Genomic DNA, 21,699 nt, shown 5'->3' with positions numbered 1-21,699 from the left:
TGACATGGTGAAATCTATGGTGTTATCGTGCAGGTAATCCATACCGACAAGAAATGTGTGCCATGTATGGTAACATAATGCACAGCCAAGGGTTTTTTTGTGGCTGTGTTCTTTGCCAAACTGCATGTCTGACTGCCTTGTAGTGTAATATGCCCTGCTTTCAGCCAAATTCTGCTCTTAGTTACATTAGTGTAAATCTGGAGTAACTCCGTTGACCTCAGTAGTCATTCCTGATTTACCCTGGTATAAACCAGAGTAGATCTTGGCCCTTTATGTGATATTATGTAAACAGCAGTATGTCTAATACAACCCAGTGATTATAACTTTCTTAAAACAGTGGGATAAATAAATAACAAGTTTCTGAAAAAGAAATACTTCTCTGTATTTTAGTCTGAATTGAAAGGCCTAGAGAGATTTTGAATCATAAGTTCCCTGTCCACACCTGCATGGGAAATGGGTGGGTAAATTACCAAAGAGAAATACATATTTCTCCATTACCTGAAATTAATTGAGAACTGAGGACTTAATTACAAAGACAGCAAATGTTTGAGCTCAGAGGAAGGTTTTCTATTGGCACGGGGTGGGGCAGGGCATTAATAGACTAATCTGTCCACTGTGCAACCTGCCAGTTAGGTCACAAATAAATCTAGTCCCTGTTGACATTTGTCACCATGACACACAATACATGGCACAATGTTTATTCTGCTCAGAGGAAGCCCAGACTACTAAGAGGGGTATTGCCAAAAAGAGTAGAGGTTCATTAGCAAAGGTTTGTAAGGAAGCACAAACACTTACCTACAATATGGTTGGCTCTACTGTACTCTTAGTCCTTCACCTTCATAATTTCTTATTTCATACATTCAGTACATTTATTGAAAAGGGGAATTTTTTTAGTGATCGGTTTAGTTAGGAACCATACCAGTCATGCTAGGAAACGTCGGAAATCCTCCCTACCGCAGAGAACTTCACGGAGGTTTGGTTTCTTTTTCTTTTTTCCTTATTTTCTTCTACTTCCCTTTCTAATTTGAGAGTATGCAGGTTGGGAGAAGATGTATACTCTGCCCTGGAATTTACCTTCTTTCCCCTCCCCATATCTATGGCCAGAGCAGCCGCTGGCCCCCCTGGGGCTCTCCCACCCCTGCCGGCGGGCCCCCCGGGTCTTCCCGGTGGCAACGGGTGCGATGGGCCCCTGGGGCGTTCCCCCTCCCTGCAGTAGGTTTTGCAGGCCCCCAAGGCTCTTCTCTCTCAGCGGGCCCCGGGGTTTCCCCCCTATCAGTCCTCCCTAAGATTCAATCAAGTATTTATGGTATATGTCATGGACAGGTCACGGGGCCTGTGATTTTTTTTTTTTTCTTCCTGTGACTTGTCCAGGAATTTTACTAAAAATAATCATGATTAAATTTTAGCCTTAATTATGAATTGTTCACTTGGAAAAGAGTCCAAACATGAGGATAGTCCATTTATAGACTAGGTCTGTCTCAAATGCTGATTTTATGCTAAGAGACTGGGAAGGGGCTAGAGGGACTCTATACGATTGCCATATTTGGGGTCGGGAAGTAATTTTCTACTGGGTCAGATTGGTAGAGACCCTGGGTTTTTTCACCTTCCTCTGCAGCATGGAGCATGGGTCACTTGCAGGTTTAAATTAGTGTAAATGGTGAATTCTCTGTAACTTGACATCTTTAAACCATGATTTGAGGACTTCAGTAACTCAGCCAGAGGTTATGGATCTATTACAGGGATGGGTGGGTGAGGTTCTTAAAGTCTATGAGTCTATACATACAGCTCTGGTTGTGATGGTAGTCAGTCTGGATTGGGGCTTAGAGGCAAGAGAAACTGGAGAGATCCAGAATGCTTCCTCTGGGCTGGTCAAAGCCATTTTTCTGCTTTACATCCTTTCATACACATATGCAGCCTCAAAATATTGGACACAAGTGTATTATTTCCCACTTTTCACCCCATCATGCAAGGCACTGTGGCAATTCTGAGGCCTGATCCAAAACCCGTTCAAACCAATGGAAGCCTTTCCATTGATTTGAATGGGCTTTGGATTAGGTCCCTGTTGTTCAAAATTAAAGAGGGCCTTGGAGCGCAGGCTTTCTATTTATGCTTTGTAGCTGGTGCTAAGGCAACATGGAGATGGGCACCATTGTAAGAACCTAGTTCAATAGTTCTCAAAATGTATATACTCCTGATGGTCTAATTTTGGAAAGAGCTGAATTACTCTATTAGCAGGTTGAAAAATAGCAAAGCTTGGTCATGAAAAATGTCAACAACTTTCAACCAGCTTTACTAAAAATACATTAAATAACTTCCCAGTATTTATCTTCCACAAATGCATATATATTATATATTCCCCCCAGAGTTGTTATATGCTTGGAATGGGAGGGGACATGGTCTGTGCTGGTGTGAAGGTGAGGTAGACTACGAGACTCTCTTGAGTTGTGGTCCACACTATAAAAATGTTGTCTGTTTGTACCATGCCTAGCCCTGGCCTCCAGGCACTACTGCAGTACAAATATTAAGTAATACTAATAAGGTTTGAAGATCCCTGACTTAAATAGATACATCTCTACCCCGATATAACACGACCCGATATAACACGAATTCGGATATAACGTGGTAAAGCAGTGCTCCTGGGGGGCGGGGCTGTGTGCTCCGGCCGATCAAAGCAAGTTCAATATAATGCGGTTTCACCTGTAACGCGGTAAGATTTTTTGGCTCCAGAGGACAGCGCTATATCGGGGTAGAGGTGTAGGTGGAATTACAATTAACAGCACCCAGAGTCTGCTGTCCACAAGCCTCTCACTTGCACTGGGATAAATCAGAAGTAATTACTCTGAAGTCAATGAGAATTACACCAATATAAACCTGGTGCAAGTGATGGGAGAATTAGGCCCAGAATTCTTCATTACTGATAAATCACAAAGATATATCAAGGTCTCGACTTACATTTCCATTTACTATTCTATGGACCTACAATATTTCAAACTTAGATTACAGTGTTATTCACCACACTCAGTAAATAGTACATTTAAGTTTGACTGATTTAATGGGTGTTCATTGGTGATTTTGGCTCAGACAAAGTGGTATTAGCCTGAAGCAAAGCCTAAGGCTAAAAGCATCATGTGAGAGCAAAAAACATTAACCTGCCCCTCAAACCACCTCATTATTACATTTATATTCCTGTCAACCATCTCATGGGATATTGGAAACATACTGGAGAAGGGATTGTTATTTTTATATTCACTTGGAAATAAAAAAGAAAATATTAGAGAAAAATACATAGAAGAAAAAGATATTACAAGATATAAATTCTAGACAGATGAGCCACATGGGGTTTTTTCCATCTCAAAATGTTATACTGCTGTAGGACTAGAGTAAAGTTTTATACTGAAAGGAGGGAGAACATGTTTATTCAGGTGCTGACTAAAGGAGTAAATTAATTACAGAATAAAAATCTTTTATCAGCTTTCTAATATTATCTAAAAATTTGACAGTACAAAACTGTTAGGTTTTAGTGTTTGTCCTGTGGTGAGATCTCAGCCATTCATTAAACAATTTGGAGTTAGTAAGTTGGCTGCTTCCCCTTTTACCTTTCAATTTCCCCATTTTTAGCAATGTTCCCAGTTCTCAAAATGATCTAATACATTTTCAACACTAATTAATCTTAGGGTGAAATTCACTTCCCCTTCGTGATTACTGGGTCTTGGTGCAGAGAATTCTGCAAGGAATAGCAAATATAGAATCCATTCCCTCAACCCGGTGGTCAACTCTGGGGCTGCAATACAGACCTTCTGCAGCTGATATTCAATCCTATTATCTGGAATAGCAGCTGCTAAGTTGTCATGCCTTTTCTAGAGGAGTTTGGGGCTGCTGGAGCCATATAAGTTCAGATCAATTGCCTCCCCCGTGGATGGCCCCAACAGCTGCTCCAAACCAGGGCTTATATGGAGCTCCATGTTTTCAGTGCCCAGGGAATGAAGAAGTACCCTTGCACAGCCATCCACCCATGCTGACTCCTACAGAAGAGCAGCAGAGACATATGTGGTTAGAGAGCCTTGCCTGGACATCTCTGTGAACTTCATCCTGTATAAAGAAATGAGTTTCCACTCCTTCTGGGGATTTTTCTTAGCGTGCCTTTCCACGCCTGCACCAGAGCAGTTGAAGGCATTGCACATGGTGGAGGAGTGCTTTATAGACTCCAGAAATGTTTTTCCAGCTGTTACTTTGTGACCTTCTTTCATTTTATTTCATGAGTATTCAAAGTCGACAATTTTTGTCATGTTCTCAAGGTGCTTAAAATGTTCTTCACTTTTGATATTTTGAAAGGCTGCAGTAGCAGCAGTTTGAGGCAAAAGTTCATGCTGTTTTCATGAGGAAACAATGGTCTCCTTGTGGTGCGAATGGCTTACAGATCAGAAAGGAAAATCACCAGTTTTAGGAAGCTGTTACAGTAGTTCAGAAACACAGAGAACTACACCTATGTAATTTAACTGTTGTTTCTAGTCCCTTAGTTTTTCCCTGCTAAATTTCATGATGGTGAGTATGAATGTTTTGATAAAGGAAACTTTAATAACACACAGAATGAAAGGTCTTGACCCTGGTTTCGTTGAAGTCAATGGCAAAACTGTAGTTGACCCACATGAATTAAGTTGAAGGCTGGAGGGTAAGATTTTCAGAAGTGCCTGAATGATGGAGGAGCCTCAGTCTCATTAACTTTCAGTGGGATTTAGGCTCCTAAGTCATTTAGGTGCTTTTGAAAAATCTACCCTTGATCTAGTTCCTTGTGGGCTAGTGTCTGAATCACAAAAACTGCTAATCAGAGTGAACCCCCTTTTTAGCAGCTCTGACTCTCCCTCACCCTCTAGTCTCTTTATGCCATATGTCTTTCTAGCCTCTCATCTTACAAACACATCAGATCCGACAATGGAATGATCATTTCTTTAGGGTGTTTCCAAAATAAGTTTTAAAGTGAGCGTGTAAGTGGCTGGATGGATAGGCTGGAGGTTCTGTTTCTCAGAGGGGGAAATTCTACCCAGTCCCTGCAAGGATGCCAGTACAGGAGCTCTGAACTCCTCTGTGCTGTAGAACTGCGCTCTGCATGATTTGCCTATAGCCTGCCCCTCAGGGGATAGGGAAGGGCCATGGATTCACAAGTAAGAAATAAGTCCCATTGGCCAAGTCTCCTTGGGGAAAAAAGTACAACAGACATAGGGGCTACTACAGGAGAAGCTACGGAGTTGCTCCTCTGTTCATCCACAGCCCAGAGGGAGGATTCCTTCCCCTCAAATCCTGGCGAACCAACCAGCATGGAGACCAGTTACTTGGGCTGAATCCTGTGATGTGCATTTTGGTCCACAGTGCAGTTTCAAGGATTAGCATCTAAGGGGCAAAGAAGAGTGATGTAAACTGCATGCACTCTGCCAAGCTAGCCTGAGAGCAGCACTTGTACAACTGTCTTAAACTCTTCCAGTCCAGGAGACAGACGTTCAAAATCATTCCAGCACTTGATCACTCTGCCTGCCAAGTTGTCCTGTTGACAGTATTTAACCGCCCCCTTCTTCCCCCAGCCTCCCCCGAGCTACCTTTCCATCTTCAGCAAGTTATTATTTTATTCTTTTTAGGATATTTTCTCTTCTAGAAGTATATCAGCCTCACATGAAAGAGTAAGGTTTAAATGACATTACTAATTGCTTTCTATAATATTTTAGATAGGAAGATTTCTGGTGCTTTCTTCTTGGTGAATGCCACTACACACTACATTCATTTTCCCTGAAATCTTGCTTTTTAAATACTGTAAACTTCACCGGCGGTTTCAGATCCAAAGTTCTTACTTCAGTTTCAAAGCCTCAGACTGGAGTTGGAAAAAAACAGAGCTCAGCTGTTTATATACAAAATCAGATATGCAGCCATTGTGATGAAATAAGAACCAATCTAGATTTCCACTGGGTATTCACATAGCTTACATTCATTGCTTTTGACTGAAAACATTAAAAGAGCCCTCCCCCCCCAAATAAAGAAACACAAGGGCTTTGAATAGAGTATGTTTTAAATACCACAAATGACAAGTGCAGTCATTCAAAAATGAAATCAATTTATCATTAGCCATTAATTACCAAATTGCTCTATTCTCTCCTTATGCTTCATGTAGCATAGACTTTTGCCCAATTAGAATGAAAAATGGAGACAGAGTGGGTCTCACATTTAAATGACCCAGTATTTCCCTCTCAGAAAACTGTGGTAAAGATTTGAAGAGAAGAGAGTGACGAGAGTCACATCACCAACAGGACATGGGAGTCGTATAAAATGAAGAAAAAGAAAAAAAATCAATCCTCATATTTTTCCTCTTTAAAATGTATGTCTTTGTAGTATAGAATGTAGTATCTAGACTGTAAAATTGTCACGGGACAGTTTTAAAATACAGGCCACTGCAATGCTCTATCTTGTAAACTGTTTCATGCAAAGTTATAAATAATGTAATAACATGTTTACATTCACACCTAATGTGATTTCAAACTGTATTATAACCACATTCCTAAAGTGTGCTAGAACCTGCTTTAGAATTCTTTTATAGCAGTATTGCAGCTGAAATGGTTATTTAAAAAATATCCCTAGCCACATTGGATAGGGAAACCCTGTTACAATCTCCCTTGCAATCACCATGTTGGAAAATGGTGATCAAGTATGGAGAACTGTGCTGAAGCACTGCTTTAGAATATGCCTGTTGCCAGAATTGTTCAACTCATAGTATTGACAGGACTTCAGGCCATATCTCACTTTAATTACAGCTGAGTCAGAGGGCTTGGTTACACTCAAGTTGAAACCAGGTTCTGTGAATTGATAGTAATTGTAATGTACACGGGGCCTTAGTTACACAATGGGAGTTCTTGGGTTACATACCAACATTGAGAAGATATGCCACACATTCAGATTCTTATAATAAAAGTAATTCATGTCACTGAATAGACAGCAGTAGGAAAATAGCTGAAATAACATTACAGCAGGCAAATACTTTTAAAAACATTAGTTATATACCTGTGCACAAATACATGTAACCACTTCATTATATTAAAGAGACATTATGGATTAGATTGTCAGTGGGCATAAATCAGCGTAGCTCCACTGAAGCTATGCCGGTTCACACCAGCTTAGTGGCCTCGGTGTGGTTCCTAGTGAAGGCATACAGACACACACACACCCTACCATAATTGCCACCTTTCTTTGTTAGCCTCAGCCGAGAAGCCAAAAGCTGGCGGGGTACAGAGTCTGAACGGCCCTCTCTCCCCTAGAGTTGCTCCCTTTAGCTGAGGTTTGAGACATATCAGCAGGGTATGGAAAGGAAGCCTTGAGCTGCCACTGGCTAGACTGTACCTATCCTATCAATGACTAGGAGACCTAAATGTCCAGGGTTGTCAGTCTAGCACCTTTCATAATAACTAAATTCACTGAGAAAGAATAAAACATCATAAAATAAACAGAAATCTATGAATTACAGGTCAGCTGTATGGAAAAATCCTGATTTTTTTTATTATTCCCTCCATTTTATTTGCCGTTGTCTCTGGGCTGAGTATGTTCACCCCCTCTTCCGCTCCTCTGCATCACTCCAACCCAGCTCACCTGTTCAGACACCTTCACAAGCTCCAGTCCCTCAGCAATACGGGGCAAACTATACAAACAGCAACTGACAAATATTTCAGTGCCCTAATTTGTACTGCTCAATATTCATTTTTCATCGGATTCAGAAAACACTGAAAGGAAATTCTAGTGTGCTGGAGTGATCTTTCTGTCAGTCAAACTGCTGCATGTTTGTTTACGAACAGTTCAATGGCATCTTTCCAGTTTGACTCGAGGCTTTCCTTCCACAAATGCAACTTTAAACTGGAATCCTCTAGTGAGGTGCCTAGGGTCACGGATGAAGTGCCAGCACAAAATTCAGAGTTATTATTATTTGCATTGTGATACTGTCTGATAGAGCGTGATCAGGGCATTGGGCTCCTGTTGTGCTAGCTGCTTATGTGTGTACACACACACACATAATGAAGAGATTCTTACTCCTGAGGACATTCTGTGCCAAAAAAATAAAAATTCTGCACCAAAAAATTAAACATTCTGCGCACTGTATTTTAAAATTCTGCAAGTTTTATTTGTCAGCATGACAGTGGGGAGCACAGGCCACTGGCTGCATGAAGGTGGGAGCTCACCCTGCAGCCTCCCTACCTCGCACCTCGGGGACACAGACTCAGTGGTGAGGCTGCACCCGATCCTAACACAGCACAAGACTAGGGCCTGCCCCCAAAACACCGTGGGGTCCTGCTCCTCTGCACCAGGCGCACCAGGTATGGGGCAGGCAGGCTCAGGTGTGGAGGGGCTAAGTGTGGGGGGATCCAGGTGTAGGGTGAGAGGATTCTATGTGGGACAGTCTGAGTGCAGTGGGTGTCTAAGTGTGGGGGGATCTGGATGCACAGCAGGGGCAATTGGACTCTGATGGGGCTTCCAGGTAAAAGTGGTTGGGGCTCAGTGGAGGGGTCTGAGTGTGGGGGTCTCAGCAGGGGGGTCTGAGTGCTGGGGAAGTGGGGCTTGGTGGGGTGGCGGTCTGGGTGCAGCTAATTGCGGGTCAGCGGTGGGGGGGTCTGGATGTAGGGGCTCACGGTGGTGCAGGGGGTGGGACATCAGGGTGGGGGTTTGAGTGCAGGGAGCTCAGTGGGGGGTGGTCTGGGTGCAGGGGTGGGGGTCCGGAAGCAGGGGGTCTGAGTGCATGGGGTCTCCAGATGCAGGGGTTGAGGTTCAGTGGGGTGGGGTTCAGGTATGGAGGACTAGGGGGGTTCTGGGTGTATGGGGTGAGGCTTGGCAGGGGTGTATGGGTATTGGAGGTCCAGAAGCTCAGGGGTTGGGTGGATGGGTGAGCAGCTCTCCTTTCAGTGACCCCTCCCCCCACAGCTGAGGAGTGATGGAGGCAGGAAGGAGGGGAGGATGCTGAGCTTCCTGTAGCTGGGGGAGGTTTCTGGGGGTGGGTCTGGCACAGCCCCAGCCACTCCTTGCAGGGGAAGAGGAAGTCCCATGCTCTCCTGCCTCCAGTCCAGACAGGACTAGCAGCTGATCCCAGCTCATGGTAGGAGCCACTGCCTGGAGTGTCCCCTGCCCTTTGGTAATTTATCTCTCCGCCGGCTGCTTTGGGTGCCTGAAAGATGTACCTGCACAGCTAGGGAGGGGTGCTCTTGCAGTTTGTGACTGCTCTTGCAGCTTCCCTTTGCTTCCCTATCAGAAAGTCATTTTTCTGTGGGGAAGCAAAGAAATCTGCAGGGGTCATGAATTCTGCGCACGCACAGACACAGACACCCCACAGGCCCACATGCTTCTCCTTTTGAGCTGTGCATGGCACTTTCTTTGCAATTGCTCCGTAACTCCTGAGCAAGTAGGGCTGCTTGTTGTCCATCAGAGAGGCTAATTTGTCTCCTCAAGAGCCTGCTGTGAAGGCACCATACAGAGCCCAGAGGGCCACTGGCCTTCTGTACTTTCTGGCATGCTGTACCTAACTTCTGTGGCAAGATTCCCCAATTTCTCAGCACAGTTGGTTCTGCAGTATACTTGCTATTCTGTGCATAGGAAAATATTTGAAAAACAAGGAGGTGTATTGAATTATATGCAACAGTCCTGATTGTGACTCATTTGAATATTTACTAGACACTTCTATATGTGAACAGTTCTCTGTGCATTTCAAGCCACCTACTACTTTCTAGTTTGCTGCAGGATCCAGTATTGGCAGAATGCAAAAATTGGGGGTCTGGTTGAAAAACGTACACCCAGACTCCCTTTTGGTTGCTGGGAAGGTGTGCGTGAGAGGGTGGTAGCCTTTCTGGCTATGTGAAAGGGTGAGGGAGGCCTCTGCTTCCTCTCTCTGTATGTTCTGGGAAAGTTGAGGGTAGCTTTGTGTGGGGAGGTAGAGGGAAGGAGCTGGGGCCCTGATTTGGGTTAAAGGAAAGGCAACTATGTGTGGGAATGGGAGGGCGAGGTATTGGGCCAAGTGGGGTTTAATAAATCTGTAGGGTACATATAACTGGAGCAGTGTTGGCAAGTTAGGCTTCCAGGATGATTATTTAATAACTTAATGAGAGGGGGAAAACTGGCCTGTAAAATTCAGGATTTGTTCTTCCTGTCAGAAGCCCAGCTGCTTGGGTAGTTACTTCTCGTAGTTCAAACAATCTTATGCAGAGTGGGGCATGTTCAAAGGAAACAGCTAGAATCTTCCTGTGAGTGGAAGGAAAAGGCAGACAAGGGGCATAACATGGTGCCTGACCAGAATGAAATTATCAGGCACCAACACAGGATTTGTGTGGCCGGGTGGAGATGCTAGAGCAGAGGTGGGCAAACTACTGTCCGTGGGCCACATCTGGCCCATGGGACCCTCCTGCCCGGCCCCTGAGCTCCTGGCCTGGGAGGCTAGCCCCCAGGCCCTCCCCTGCTGTTCCCCCGCAGCCTCAGCTCACTGCGCCACCGGCGCAATGCTCTGGGCGACAGCTCAGCTGCACAGCCCGGGCCTGGCCCAGTGCTCTGTGCTGCACCGTGGCATGGCTGGCTCCAGCCGGGCGGCACGGCTGCCTGTCCTGGTGCTCTGGGCTGTAGTGCCGTTGGCCGCCGGTGCACCAGGCAGTGCAGTAAGGGGGTAGGGAGCAGGGGGGGTTGTATAGACGGCAGGGGAGTTTGGGGTGGTGGTCAGGGGGCGGGGGTGTGGCTAGAGGGTCGGGCGGTCAGAGGGCGGGGAACAGGGGGGTTGAATGGGGGCAGGGGTCCCAGGGGGTAGTCAGGAAGGAGAGGGGGGTTGGATGGGGCAGCGGGGGGCAGTCAGGGGCGGGAGTTCTGGGGGCAGTCAGGGGACAGGGAGCAGGGGTAGTTGGATGGGGCAAGGGTCCCGGAGGGGGTGCAGTCAGGAATGAGAGGAGGGGTTAGATGGATGGCAGGGGGGTGGATGGGGCAGGAGTCCCGGGGGGGGGGGGGGGGGCGTCAGGGGGTGAGAAGCAGGAGGGGTCAGATAGGGGGCAGGGGCCGGGCCACGCCTGGCTGTTTGGGGAGGCACAGCCTCCCCTAACCAACCCTCCATACAATTTTGGAAACCTGATGTGTCCCTCAGGCCAAAAAGTTTGCCTGCCCCTGTGCTAGAGGCACCTTACCCAGCTGGCCTAGTCTGTAGCCAATTCTGTGGCTTCAGAATCATAGAGATCAACAGAGCCTGCTGCAGTGGGCTCTAAATGTTACTATTGTTATTTATTATTTGTAGTGCAATAGTTCCCTAGAAGCCATGGTCATGGATTGGGGGGAGGGATAGCTCAGTGGCTAGAGCATTGGCCTGCTAAACCCAGGGTTGTGAGTTCAATCCTTGAGGGGGCCACTTAGAGATCTGGGGTAAAATCAGTACTTGGTCCTGCTAGTGAAGGCAGGGGGTTGGACTCAAGGTCCCTTCCAGTTCTAGGAGCTAGGATATCTCCATTAATTTAATTTTGTGCTAGGCACTATACACATATAACATAAATACAGTGCCCCAAAGGCTTACAATCTGAGTGAAATCCTGGCTTCACTGAAATCAACAGGAGTTTTGCTGTTGACATCAGTGGAGCCAGGATTTCATCCTAGCTGCATACAACATAGATACAGGGGGAGCACAAGGTAACCTGTAAATGTAGTTAAATGTGTAATTTTATTCCAAAATACTTTGACAGGCTACAGCCTTTTGCTATTGCAATGTTTGATAAGGACCCAATCCTGAGGGCCTTACTTAGACAATCACACACTGAAATCAGTATATGTGTTTCCCTGGCCAAGGAAGGAAGTTTTGTTCCTCATTGTCTGGTTTTGGAGAAGCAGAAAAGCAGATCATCTTTGCCCTTATGGTCCCTGTCTTCTGTCTGTCTAAGCTCTACAATGGAGCTGCCATTGATGCAAAATACTGTGGAAGCATGGGATAACGCCTGGATACTCTTTTTAATTGTGGCTGTGTTGTTTGAGTGTTACTAATGTGTGATTTCTCTTAGGCTGATGCAAATATCTCCACAGACAGAGAGGTTTTAGCAAATGTGTTTCTTAATGTAATAGTGTCTGATACTAGGTTATTGCCCAGAGGTTAGTGGTGGGCTGCACTAATGGATGAACTTCACTCCTGCATTTGACAGATGATTAAAAAGTATTAATTATTCTGGGCCCAGGGCTATAAGCATATCCGTTTAAGAGCAGCAGAATGTGTACATTGTGCTTGTGTGGGTAACCTCATGGCAAATTTTGGACTCCACTTTGGATGTTTCTATCAAAATAAAGGCTTGACTGCCAACATGAATAGCTTTCTTTCTGTTCTGAAGAAATACAAGATGGAAAGAGTTATAGGATCCCACAGCTCTGGTTTTTTTTTGGTTTTTTTTTTTTGTTTTGTTTTTTTTTGGTGTTCCCATACCAAGAGAGAGTAATATTTCTGCTGATGCAGTGTCTTCCGAGTGGTCTAGTGGTGTAGAATGCCACACATTTCACAGGAAAAGGGTGAATGATATCAAGCCATTGGAGCTGATAAGTAGTACATTGGCATCCTGCCACTAAAATATAAATACATTAAATGTACTAAAGGAAATGTTCAGTCTGTTGTTTAGAATTGGACATGCCCCAGTAAGGTAAATTTAATCTTCCTGAGGGTTGCTGTGTTACAGTCGAATGGGATATGCATTTATCTCGTTTCTGATCTTTCTGTCATTCAGGTCTTATATTATGGCATTTGAGATATGAAATGTTCTAGTTGGATCTAGGGATTGATGCTGGAAGGATATTCAAAGGGAGATGAAGGCACTCAAGAGGCAGTGAGCACCTTGTAAGATCAGACTGTTCATCACCAAAATTTTCATTATCACACATTATTCATTAGGCACTAATTTGATGGCCCCACATCCCTTTTTATTAGAAATTTGCAAATAGAAAATGCACCTGGAAATGGTTGTTTGTAGAGGTTTGTTGGGAAAGGTTACATATATAATCATTTTAGCATTTTGCTTTGCATTCCCTTATGTTAGCATGATGAACTGAATTTTATATCTGTAGAACACTGTGCAGCTACTTAGAAAATATTCTGGCCCTGCTTCTGACCCTACTGAAATCAATGGCAAAACTCCCACTGATTTCATCGCAAGCAGAGGCTAGCACTGACCTAAAGCCCATTGAAGTAAATGGGAGTCTGCATTGTCTTCCCTGGGCATTGAATCAGGCCATAAGAACTTGATCCTGCAGCATTAAATCACATGAGCAATCCCACAGAGGACTGTGGGACTACTCGCCTGCATAAGGATTACAGCATTTTACACACAGCTGTTAAAAAACATTCTGTAGCAGTTTAACTCCTCACTTGACTGTACAATAAAGGGAAAATATAATGCAATAAAAAAAGAAAATGAAAAGAGGGCACACAGATTTCAAGCAGCTTGTAAAAATTATCATAGAGGATCAATCCATAATGCAAGTTCCTTTTTGTTAAAATGACACTTGCTGTATATTTCACAGATAGGAAAATGTTATTTTATTGAACTGAAAGATATATATGTTTCACCTAGCTATCACATCTTAAGTAATCAGCATTGGCTCTTAGAAGAAATCTGTAATTACTTTGAGCATGTCATTAGTTAGATGTAAAATGAATGATATTGCTTTGTTTTATTACCCTGTGATATAGCCATTGGTATCATAAATTCATTGACCTCATCTTAAATGATCAGTCCTGTAAAACAGACTTGATACATTAATTCTTAATTGACATTTTTCTCCTCCAGTAATTTCCCCCCCTTTGAAGGATTGTTTTTCTCCATTTTTAGCATGATATTCTAGGATGTAATTTTACCAAGAGGTCACACACACTCCTCCCCCCCCCACAAAGTATTTCAGATAGGCAGGTATCAGTTACCTTAACCTAAACACTTTGGGATGTTGCATAAAATCAGTTAGATAATTATGAGACATTGGTCCATCTAGAACGTTCACAGGAACAGAAATATTGCATCTAACTTTTGTGCCTTTAATTTTTTATCTGATGATAAAATATACTGAACGGGCTGTGATCAATGTGTGAGTGAGGCAGACTGGTTTGAGCATTTCTTGTACCTCAGTGAATGATTGAAAACAGGAGAAATCAGTAGAGAATTTCTAAGCAGGATTTTTAAATATTTTAGCAGAGAAAAGAAAATATTTGTTTAGCTGCAGGTGCCATAGGAACCCTTTGGAGACAAACAAATCAATACAGCAATAAAACACTGACATATTTCAGTGAACTCTTCAACTGATAACCAATAAAATTAAATGATTAGAAAGATGCCAGGAGTTTTCTGCTGTTTTTTTTCTTTTAATCTGTTTAGCTAAAGTCACTGAGCTCTTCAGTAGAAAGATAAAAAAGCTTTTTTTTACCCCTTCCTATTTTTCTCAATTATTTCTTTGCCTACAGTCTTGAAGTCTTTAGGAGTAGATTGTTGCTTTACAATGTACCCTGAATAAGGGACAGCACATAGCTACACCATCCTAGGAGCAGACCAGTGAGGGAGTTGTGACATGGAGTCCTGTTTTCTCCTTTGCTCCATTGGGTGGAGGAGGAAGTATTCTATTGCTGATCTAGATCAGTAGCAGATTACAACCCCTCTGCATTAGTAGGGTTACCATACGTCCGGTTTTTCCCGGACATGTCCGGTTTTTTGGTAATCAAACCCCCGTCCGGGAGGAATTGCCAAAAAGCCGAACATATCCGGGAAAAATACCGCCGGCCGGGCACTTCCCCTCCCATGGCTGCTGTGCTCCTCCCCTGACTCTTTGGCTCTGTTTAAGAGCCGAGCTGCCCGAGCGCTACCGGCTTCGGGCAGCCCCCATGCCTCCGGACCCTGAGCTGTCAGCCGGGCACTTCCCCTCCCGGGCTCCGGGGGCGCAGGGTCCGGAGGCATGGGGGCTGCCCGAAGCTGGTAGCGCTCGGGCAGCTCGGCACTTACAGAGACCAGGAGTTCAGGGAGCACAGCAGCCGCCGGAGCCCGGGAGGGGAAGTGCCCGGCCGGGTGTGCAGGGTCTGGAGGCATGGGGGCTGCCCGAAGCCGGTAGCGCTTGGGCAGCTCTTTTCGCGTGGCTGGGAGGGAGGAGGGGGGGTTAGAGCGGGGACTTTGGGGAAGGGGCGGAGTTGGGGAGGGGCCGGGGTGGGAAAGGGGCGGGGCCAGGGCCCCATGGAGTGTCCTCTTTTTTTATTTTTTAAATATGGTAACCCTAGCATTAGCTCAACTCTGCTGAGAAGTGTGCTGGAAGGAGAGACAGAATCAATGTTCTCCTCACCTATCTCTGCAGGAGAGGGAGTAGTGCCTCCCCGTGCTGTAGCCCATGGGGAGTGTAGCCTGCCCAGGAGATTAAGGAGGCACCTTACTCCCTTACACCTAATTCTATACATGGAATGTGAATACCATTTTGGCTAACTCTACATCAAAAATTACCTTGGGCCAAATCCTGCAGGCGTTACTGAGGAAAAGCTTGAAGTGCAGACTCAGAGCCAAATCCTCTCTCCTTCCTGAAAAACTGTGAAAGGGCCAGAGAAGCCGCAGGTTCAGCGTGTGGGGTTTCACCGGATCATCCTGTTGAGGGACAGGGTTTGGCCCCAATGCTCGGCACTACTTCCCAGTCCCCATTTGCCCATTTGACACTATGGTTCCCTTAGCTTTTATATTCTTTTCCATGGCAGCTACACCTGTTCGGGGGTGAGGAATGCCCATCCCAGCGAAGGAATCAGTACACTTTAGGAATCCCAGCTGCTCTGAGGAAATGGGGATAATGACCTATGTTGAGTCCATCCCTCAGCTCTCTCTTAGCAGCTATCTACCCCCTTCCCAGGAACCACAGCTCCCCATTCAGTACAAGGGATTTCTGGAGCTAGGGGGAAATTGTGGTTTGTGCCCAACTTTCTTCCCGCTTCAGAAACTTACCTCATTTTGCAGGTATCCACTGTGGGAATGTGAATAGGGCAAAATACAGCCAGATTCTCAGGTGGTGTAAATCAGTGTAACACTTTTGACTTCTATAGAGCTACACTGGTTTATACCGGCTGACAATCTGGCCTATTGATTTCCAGATTTCAGAGGTGTTTTAGTAGTCAAAGGATCATTTAGTTTAATACTTTTAACATCTTTGAGTCAGGATAAAAACCTAATGAGTGAATAAAAAGAGAGAGAGAGAGAGAGAGAGAGAGAGTGCAGGAGAAAAAGAGAGAGAGAAAAATGGTGACCAAAAAGAGATAACCAAATAGCTGCATAGTTAAAAAATAGTAAAACAGTGTATATATATATATGTGTGTGTGTATGTGTGTATATATATATATATATATGAATACTCTAAAATATCACCACTGTTTATATTGAAAGAAAGCTGAGAGTTAAATGAGATGAGTAATCAAATGCCCGACATATGTTGTTTTGAATTGTTTATATGGCCAATAGTTATTAAAATTAATTATCTTTTTAAAGCTGCCATTTCACAGTGATATTCTTTTCTTTTATATGTATATACTGTATATGTAAAGACAGTCATCTTAAAAAAGCTGTTTGGAAAAGTAAGAATACACCCAATATGGTACTGTATTCTGACATGGTCAGAGGCTCAACATACTGATTATAGAGAGCGCTAAAATATCTGTGTATGGAATATTTTGAGAACTCAAGTAAATGACAAAAAGTGGTGGGAGGGCTTGTGTATGTAAAATTCTGTCAAAAAGTAAGGCACTGAAAAATCTGACATCTGTTTATCTGTTTATAGCTATGGCAAGATTACTCATATTAATTCTTGTTTAAAATGCCATATGAAGGAAAAGCATTTGTGCAAACAAGAGTCATATTTGAATTGTAGATCATGTCTTCACCATCTGTGAGAGCTGTTGGTGTTGCAAAATTAATGTGTTAATGAAATCACAATAATTTCTCTGAAGTAATGGATTCTGAAGCCTAGAGTGACTATTTTTTGAACTTTATTGTCTAGTGGTTTACAATTGGGAAAGCCTTTCACAGCTTAATTAGTTCTACAGCCTTACTTAAAAAAAAAATTGTCGATGCCTTCACCACACCAGTCATAGCGCAGAAAAGAACAAAATGGAAAAAAGAAAAAAAAAAGCCCGTAATACTAACTTTTTGCTATAGTATTTGAAAAGTTGCTAAATAAGACTTCGTCTGCCAAGAAGTTTTACACAGAGTGACTAGTGAACAAGAGTGGGCAAACAGCTCAGAAAATAATTCCAGCTTGTCGAAACATCACAAGTTGGGAATATCTGAACCTTATACAGATTTCATGACTATTTCCAAGTTTCTATTTGGAATGCATAGCAAATGATGTATGGTGCTTTTGCTTTTTGATACCATTTAAAATACGTCTCCCTTTCCAACTTATTATCTAACACAGTTAATAATGTAAAATGTTACAAGGTGCTGTAGCTTAGCAGACGTTGTTTGCAGTCATTTTTGTGGAACTTTCTGGGATCCTTTTCAAATTGTTTCTTGATTCTATTTACTGTGTAGCAACTCAACATGTCAAAGAACACGTAGGTTATGTACCATGTAGGTACATAGCCACATACGCGTGCATGCGTGCGCGCACACACACACACACACAGGCAGATCTTCAGCTGGTTTAAGTTGTCATAGAAGCTATGTCTAAGAAGTCAGTGAAGCTATGCCAGTTTACAGCAGCTGAGGATCTCCTCCACAGTATGTATATATAATATTTAATGTACTGTATAAGACAGATTTAAGAATAGGAGGGCCATAAAAGTTTGGGACATTTAGTTCAGTTATATTCTGATTTAAAAAAAAAATGTAATTTTCACACAATGTTTCTAATTTGTCCCAGTTAGAGAAATAAATCAGATATTTAGAAAGCACTGAAAAATGACTATTAAAATTACATCAAAAAGAGAAGATCACTTTTCTTACCTGTTTTGATTTTGTTACTGTGTTGTAGGTATGTGACTGGTGTAAGCACATAAGACACACAAAAGAGTATCTGGATTTTGGGGACGGGGAACGAAGGCTTCAGTTCTGCAGTGCAAAATGTCTCAATCAGTACAAAATGGACATTTTCTACAAAGAGACACAGGCCAATCTTCCAGCTGGACTGTGCAGCACATTACATCCTCCAATCGAAAATAAAGCAGAAGGCACTGGGGTACAGCTGCTGACTCCAGATTCTTGGAATATACCGCTAGCAGATGCTCGGAGAAAGGCCCCATCCCCAGTGTCTGCAGCTGGCCAAATTCAAGGCCCTGGACCATCAGCGTCTACCACTGCCTCTCCATCTGACACTGCCAACTGCTCTGTCACTAAAATCCCCACGCCAGTTCCCAAACCTATTCCCATCAATGAGAATCCAAATATTCCACCAGTTTCTGTTCAGCCACCTGCTAGCATTGTGCCTCCAATTGGTGTCCCACCTCGAAGTCCTCCCATGGTGATGACAAACCGGGGGCCAGTTCCTCTGCCCATATTCATGGAACAGCAAATTATGCAGCAGATCCGTCCACCATTTATTCGAGGGCCGCCTCATCATGCCTCGAATCCTAACAGCCCTTTGTCCAATCCAATGATTCCTGGAATTGGTCCGCCACCAGGTGGTCCCAGAAATATGGGTCCCACCTCCAGCCCCATGCACAGGCCAATGTTATCACCTCATATTCATCCCCCAACAACACCTACCATGCCTGGCAATCCCCCAGGGTTACTACCGCCTCCCCCTCCAGGAGCTCCTTTACCTAGCCTTCCCTTTCCCCCTGTCAGCATGATGCCAAATGGTCCTATGCCTATGCCACAGATGATGAACTTTGGATTGCCATCTCTTGCCCCACTGGTGCCACCCCCAACCCTCTTAGTGCCATATCCTGTCATTGTTCCTTTGCCTGTACCTATCCCTATTCCCATTCCCATCCCTCACATCAATGATTCCAAGCCCCCCAATGGCTTCTCCAGCAATGGTGAAAACTTCATTCCAAGTACCTCCAGTGATGCAGCCGGGGCAAAGCCAACAAATAATTCTACATCCCCTAGAGATTCAAAGCAAGGGCCTTCTAAATCCTCCGACTCGTCACCTAGCTGTTCGGGCCAGTCCTTAAATCAAGCTCAAGTGGTTCAGGAGCATAGTAGAAATGAAGTTGTTGATTTGACTGTCAGACCTAGTAGTCCAATGAACAGTAAATTTAGTTTTTCCAGTGTACTACAGGGTCCACAGGATGGTGTGATAGACCTAACTGTAGGGCACAGGTCTAGGCTACACAATGTTATCCACAGGGCTTTACATGCTCAAGTTAAAGTTGAACGTGAACCTAACAGTGTTGTAAATTTGGCTTTTAGTAGCTCAGATAAAAGGAACTGCAGCAACTGCAGGGACAATTGCAGCCCAATTGAAACAAAAATGTTACCTTGCAGCGACCCAGCTCACTGCGGTCCTGTCTCACTGGCCTCTGGCACTTCAGGACTAGAAACTAGTGCAGCAGTTTGTAATGTCATTGTGAATGGCACAAAGAGCACAGAGGGTTCTAAGAACTCAGAACAATCCCCAGAGCAGAAAAAGCCTCAACCGCAAGAAGAGCCAGCAGTGAGTGAGTTGGAATCTGTTAAGGAAAACAACTGTGCATCAAACTGCCACCTAGAAGGAGAGGTTGGCAAGAAGATTGGGGAAGAGCCCCTCACTGGGGGAGACAAGCAAGACCCCAACCTTAACAACCCTGCAGATGAGGACCATGCATATGCTTTGCGGATGCTGCCCAAGACAGGTTGTGTGATCCAGCCTGTGCCAAAACCAGCAGAAAAGACTGCTATAGCACCGTGTATAATCTCAACGCCAATACTCAGCACAGGGCCAGAGGATCTGGAGCCACCATTGAAAAGGAGGTGTCTCCGAATTCGAAATCAGAATAAGTAAAGGTTTGTGTAACCACTACTGCCTTCTGTGTGAATAGAATGAATATCAGTGTTTTCAGGTATCAGTCAAACTCATATGGATATGGCTTTTGTAAACAAAGATAGAGATTCCAATTTATTAACAAAAAAAGAGAAAATATTATTTATGTTTTTAATATTGTCTTTGTCTTGTATCATCTTTGTATCTGTCAATCCTCCACCCATCGGCAGTGTCTTCAGCTTTGTGCTCACAGAACATTCCGTTGTGGTGCTGGCTGTGAAGTTCTTGTGTTGTGTATGTCTGAACTAGTGGATCTCTGCCTATCACAACTTCTAGGTCTGAGCAGTCAATCTGGTTTTAAATATTTAACCCAACTGGGTACCAGCAAGCCATGTCCTCATGACCACAGTGTTTAATTATTGTCATTTCCCCTCAGCAGAGCAGACCAACTCCACTGCTTGCTGCTAGTTCAGCGCATGATTACTCATTGTTTTGGTTAACCACAATCATATTACTCCAACCTGCATTCAGAGTAACACACTGACTTCAAGCTGGCACTGTTGGAGTTAAAAGCAGTGTAGGCCCTGGCTATGGTCAAGAGTTCTTTCTTGAGATTTGCTCCAGTGGGTATCTGTGCTTAGACACCATCTCCTGTTAGGGATCTTGCCATCTTGTCTCAGGTTAACAGGCAGTGATGTTTATGTCCTGGTGGGCTCTAGGATGTGGAACTCTGCTCCCTTACAGCCCAGACACCTGTCTCAGTCCATCTCTCTCACTTTTAAAAGCATTTTAGCACTTTTTTTTCAAATTTATATTTTTTATTATGGTCCCTGACTGAGGCCAGAGGGCTTTACTGCAATATAAATAATAAATAATAATTTCATCCCCCTGGGGTGAAACAGCAATCCAGAGGCAAAAAAGTTCTGCAACCCATTCCCTTCAACCCCCCAATTCACTGAGTTTTGGTGACAAAACAGTACCTTTATAAAATTAATACTTTAATATATGTCTATTCTTGCTTCAACCGTGTGTGCACAAATGTAATTGCATGTCCTTAGATACATGAGATTGGAGAGGTTCTTTAAGAAAAAAAGGAGTGGTGGGTGTTACAAGAACCCATTCAGAAATCAAATACTGATGATTTGCCGGATATGGCTTGGTGACATGCCAAATTTTATTACAATCTGTAGAGTATTCCATAACCTCCAGTAAATCATATTTTGTGCTGTCCATTGTAGTGCAATAGTGACTCACAGAAGTTGCCATTAACAGCTCAGTATCCATTAACAATTAACATGTTGTGGTATCTGGGATACTGCAATATTCCTCTATGCTAATAATAGAGAATAAGTGCTTAATCACAGACATTGTGATGTGATAAATGCTAACTTTTTATATGGGGACCACTGTATTTACTGTTCTTGCTCTTACACCCTTGAATACAGAATGAGCTCTCTCTTTGCTCATACAGAGTACTTATTTACTTATTTTAATGTCCACACTCGTTCAGTGAAATTGAACCCCTATCCTATGCTCCAGGCACACAGTGACATTTAAAAATACACTTATTAAATAGACTACACCTGTAAGTTTCTTAGACCAATAATTAACATATATAATAACCCAGAAGCTGAAAACATATTTAAGATCTTCCAGTCCCTCACAGCTAGGGAAAACAAATGGACCTTGCAGTATGCCTATTATATTACCTTGCTATTAAAGCATCAAGATCTTTGCTGCAAACACTGCTGTGCTATGCTCAGAGCTCATATCATAGTAAATAAT

The 21,699-nt window shown here is 43.7% G+C and overlaps 1 protein-coding gene across 2 annotated transcripts in view; it reads left to right on the top strand.

Annotated features, from left to right (window-relative positions):
* The window catches only part of SOBP (sine oculis binding protein homolog), a 135,299-nt gene that overhangs the window by 98,574 nt on the left and 15,026 nt on the right, over positions 1 to 21,699 (top strand). For both annotated transcript variants that reach the window (XM_054022535.1, XM_054022534.1), the window contains one exon: positions 17,983 to 19,937. In XM_054022535.1, the coding sequence (XP_053878510.1) occupies positions 17,983 to 19,935 (1,953 nt within the window). In that variant the 3' untranslated portion in view covers positions 19,936 to 19,937. The remainder of the gene's footprint in view (positions 1 to 17,982; positions 19,938 to 21,699) is intronic.

The sequence above is a fragment of the Malaclemys terrapin genome, chromosome 3 (assembly GCF_027887155.1).
Source record: "Malaclemys terrapin pileata isolate rMalTer1 chromosome 3, rMalTer1.hap1, whole genome shotgun sequence".
NCBI lineage: Eukaryota > Metazoa > Chordata > Testudines > Emydidae > Malaclemys > Malaclemys terrapin.
This window is presented reverse-complemented; position numbering and strand designations above follow the sequence as displayed.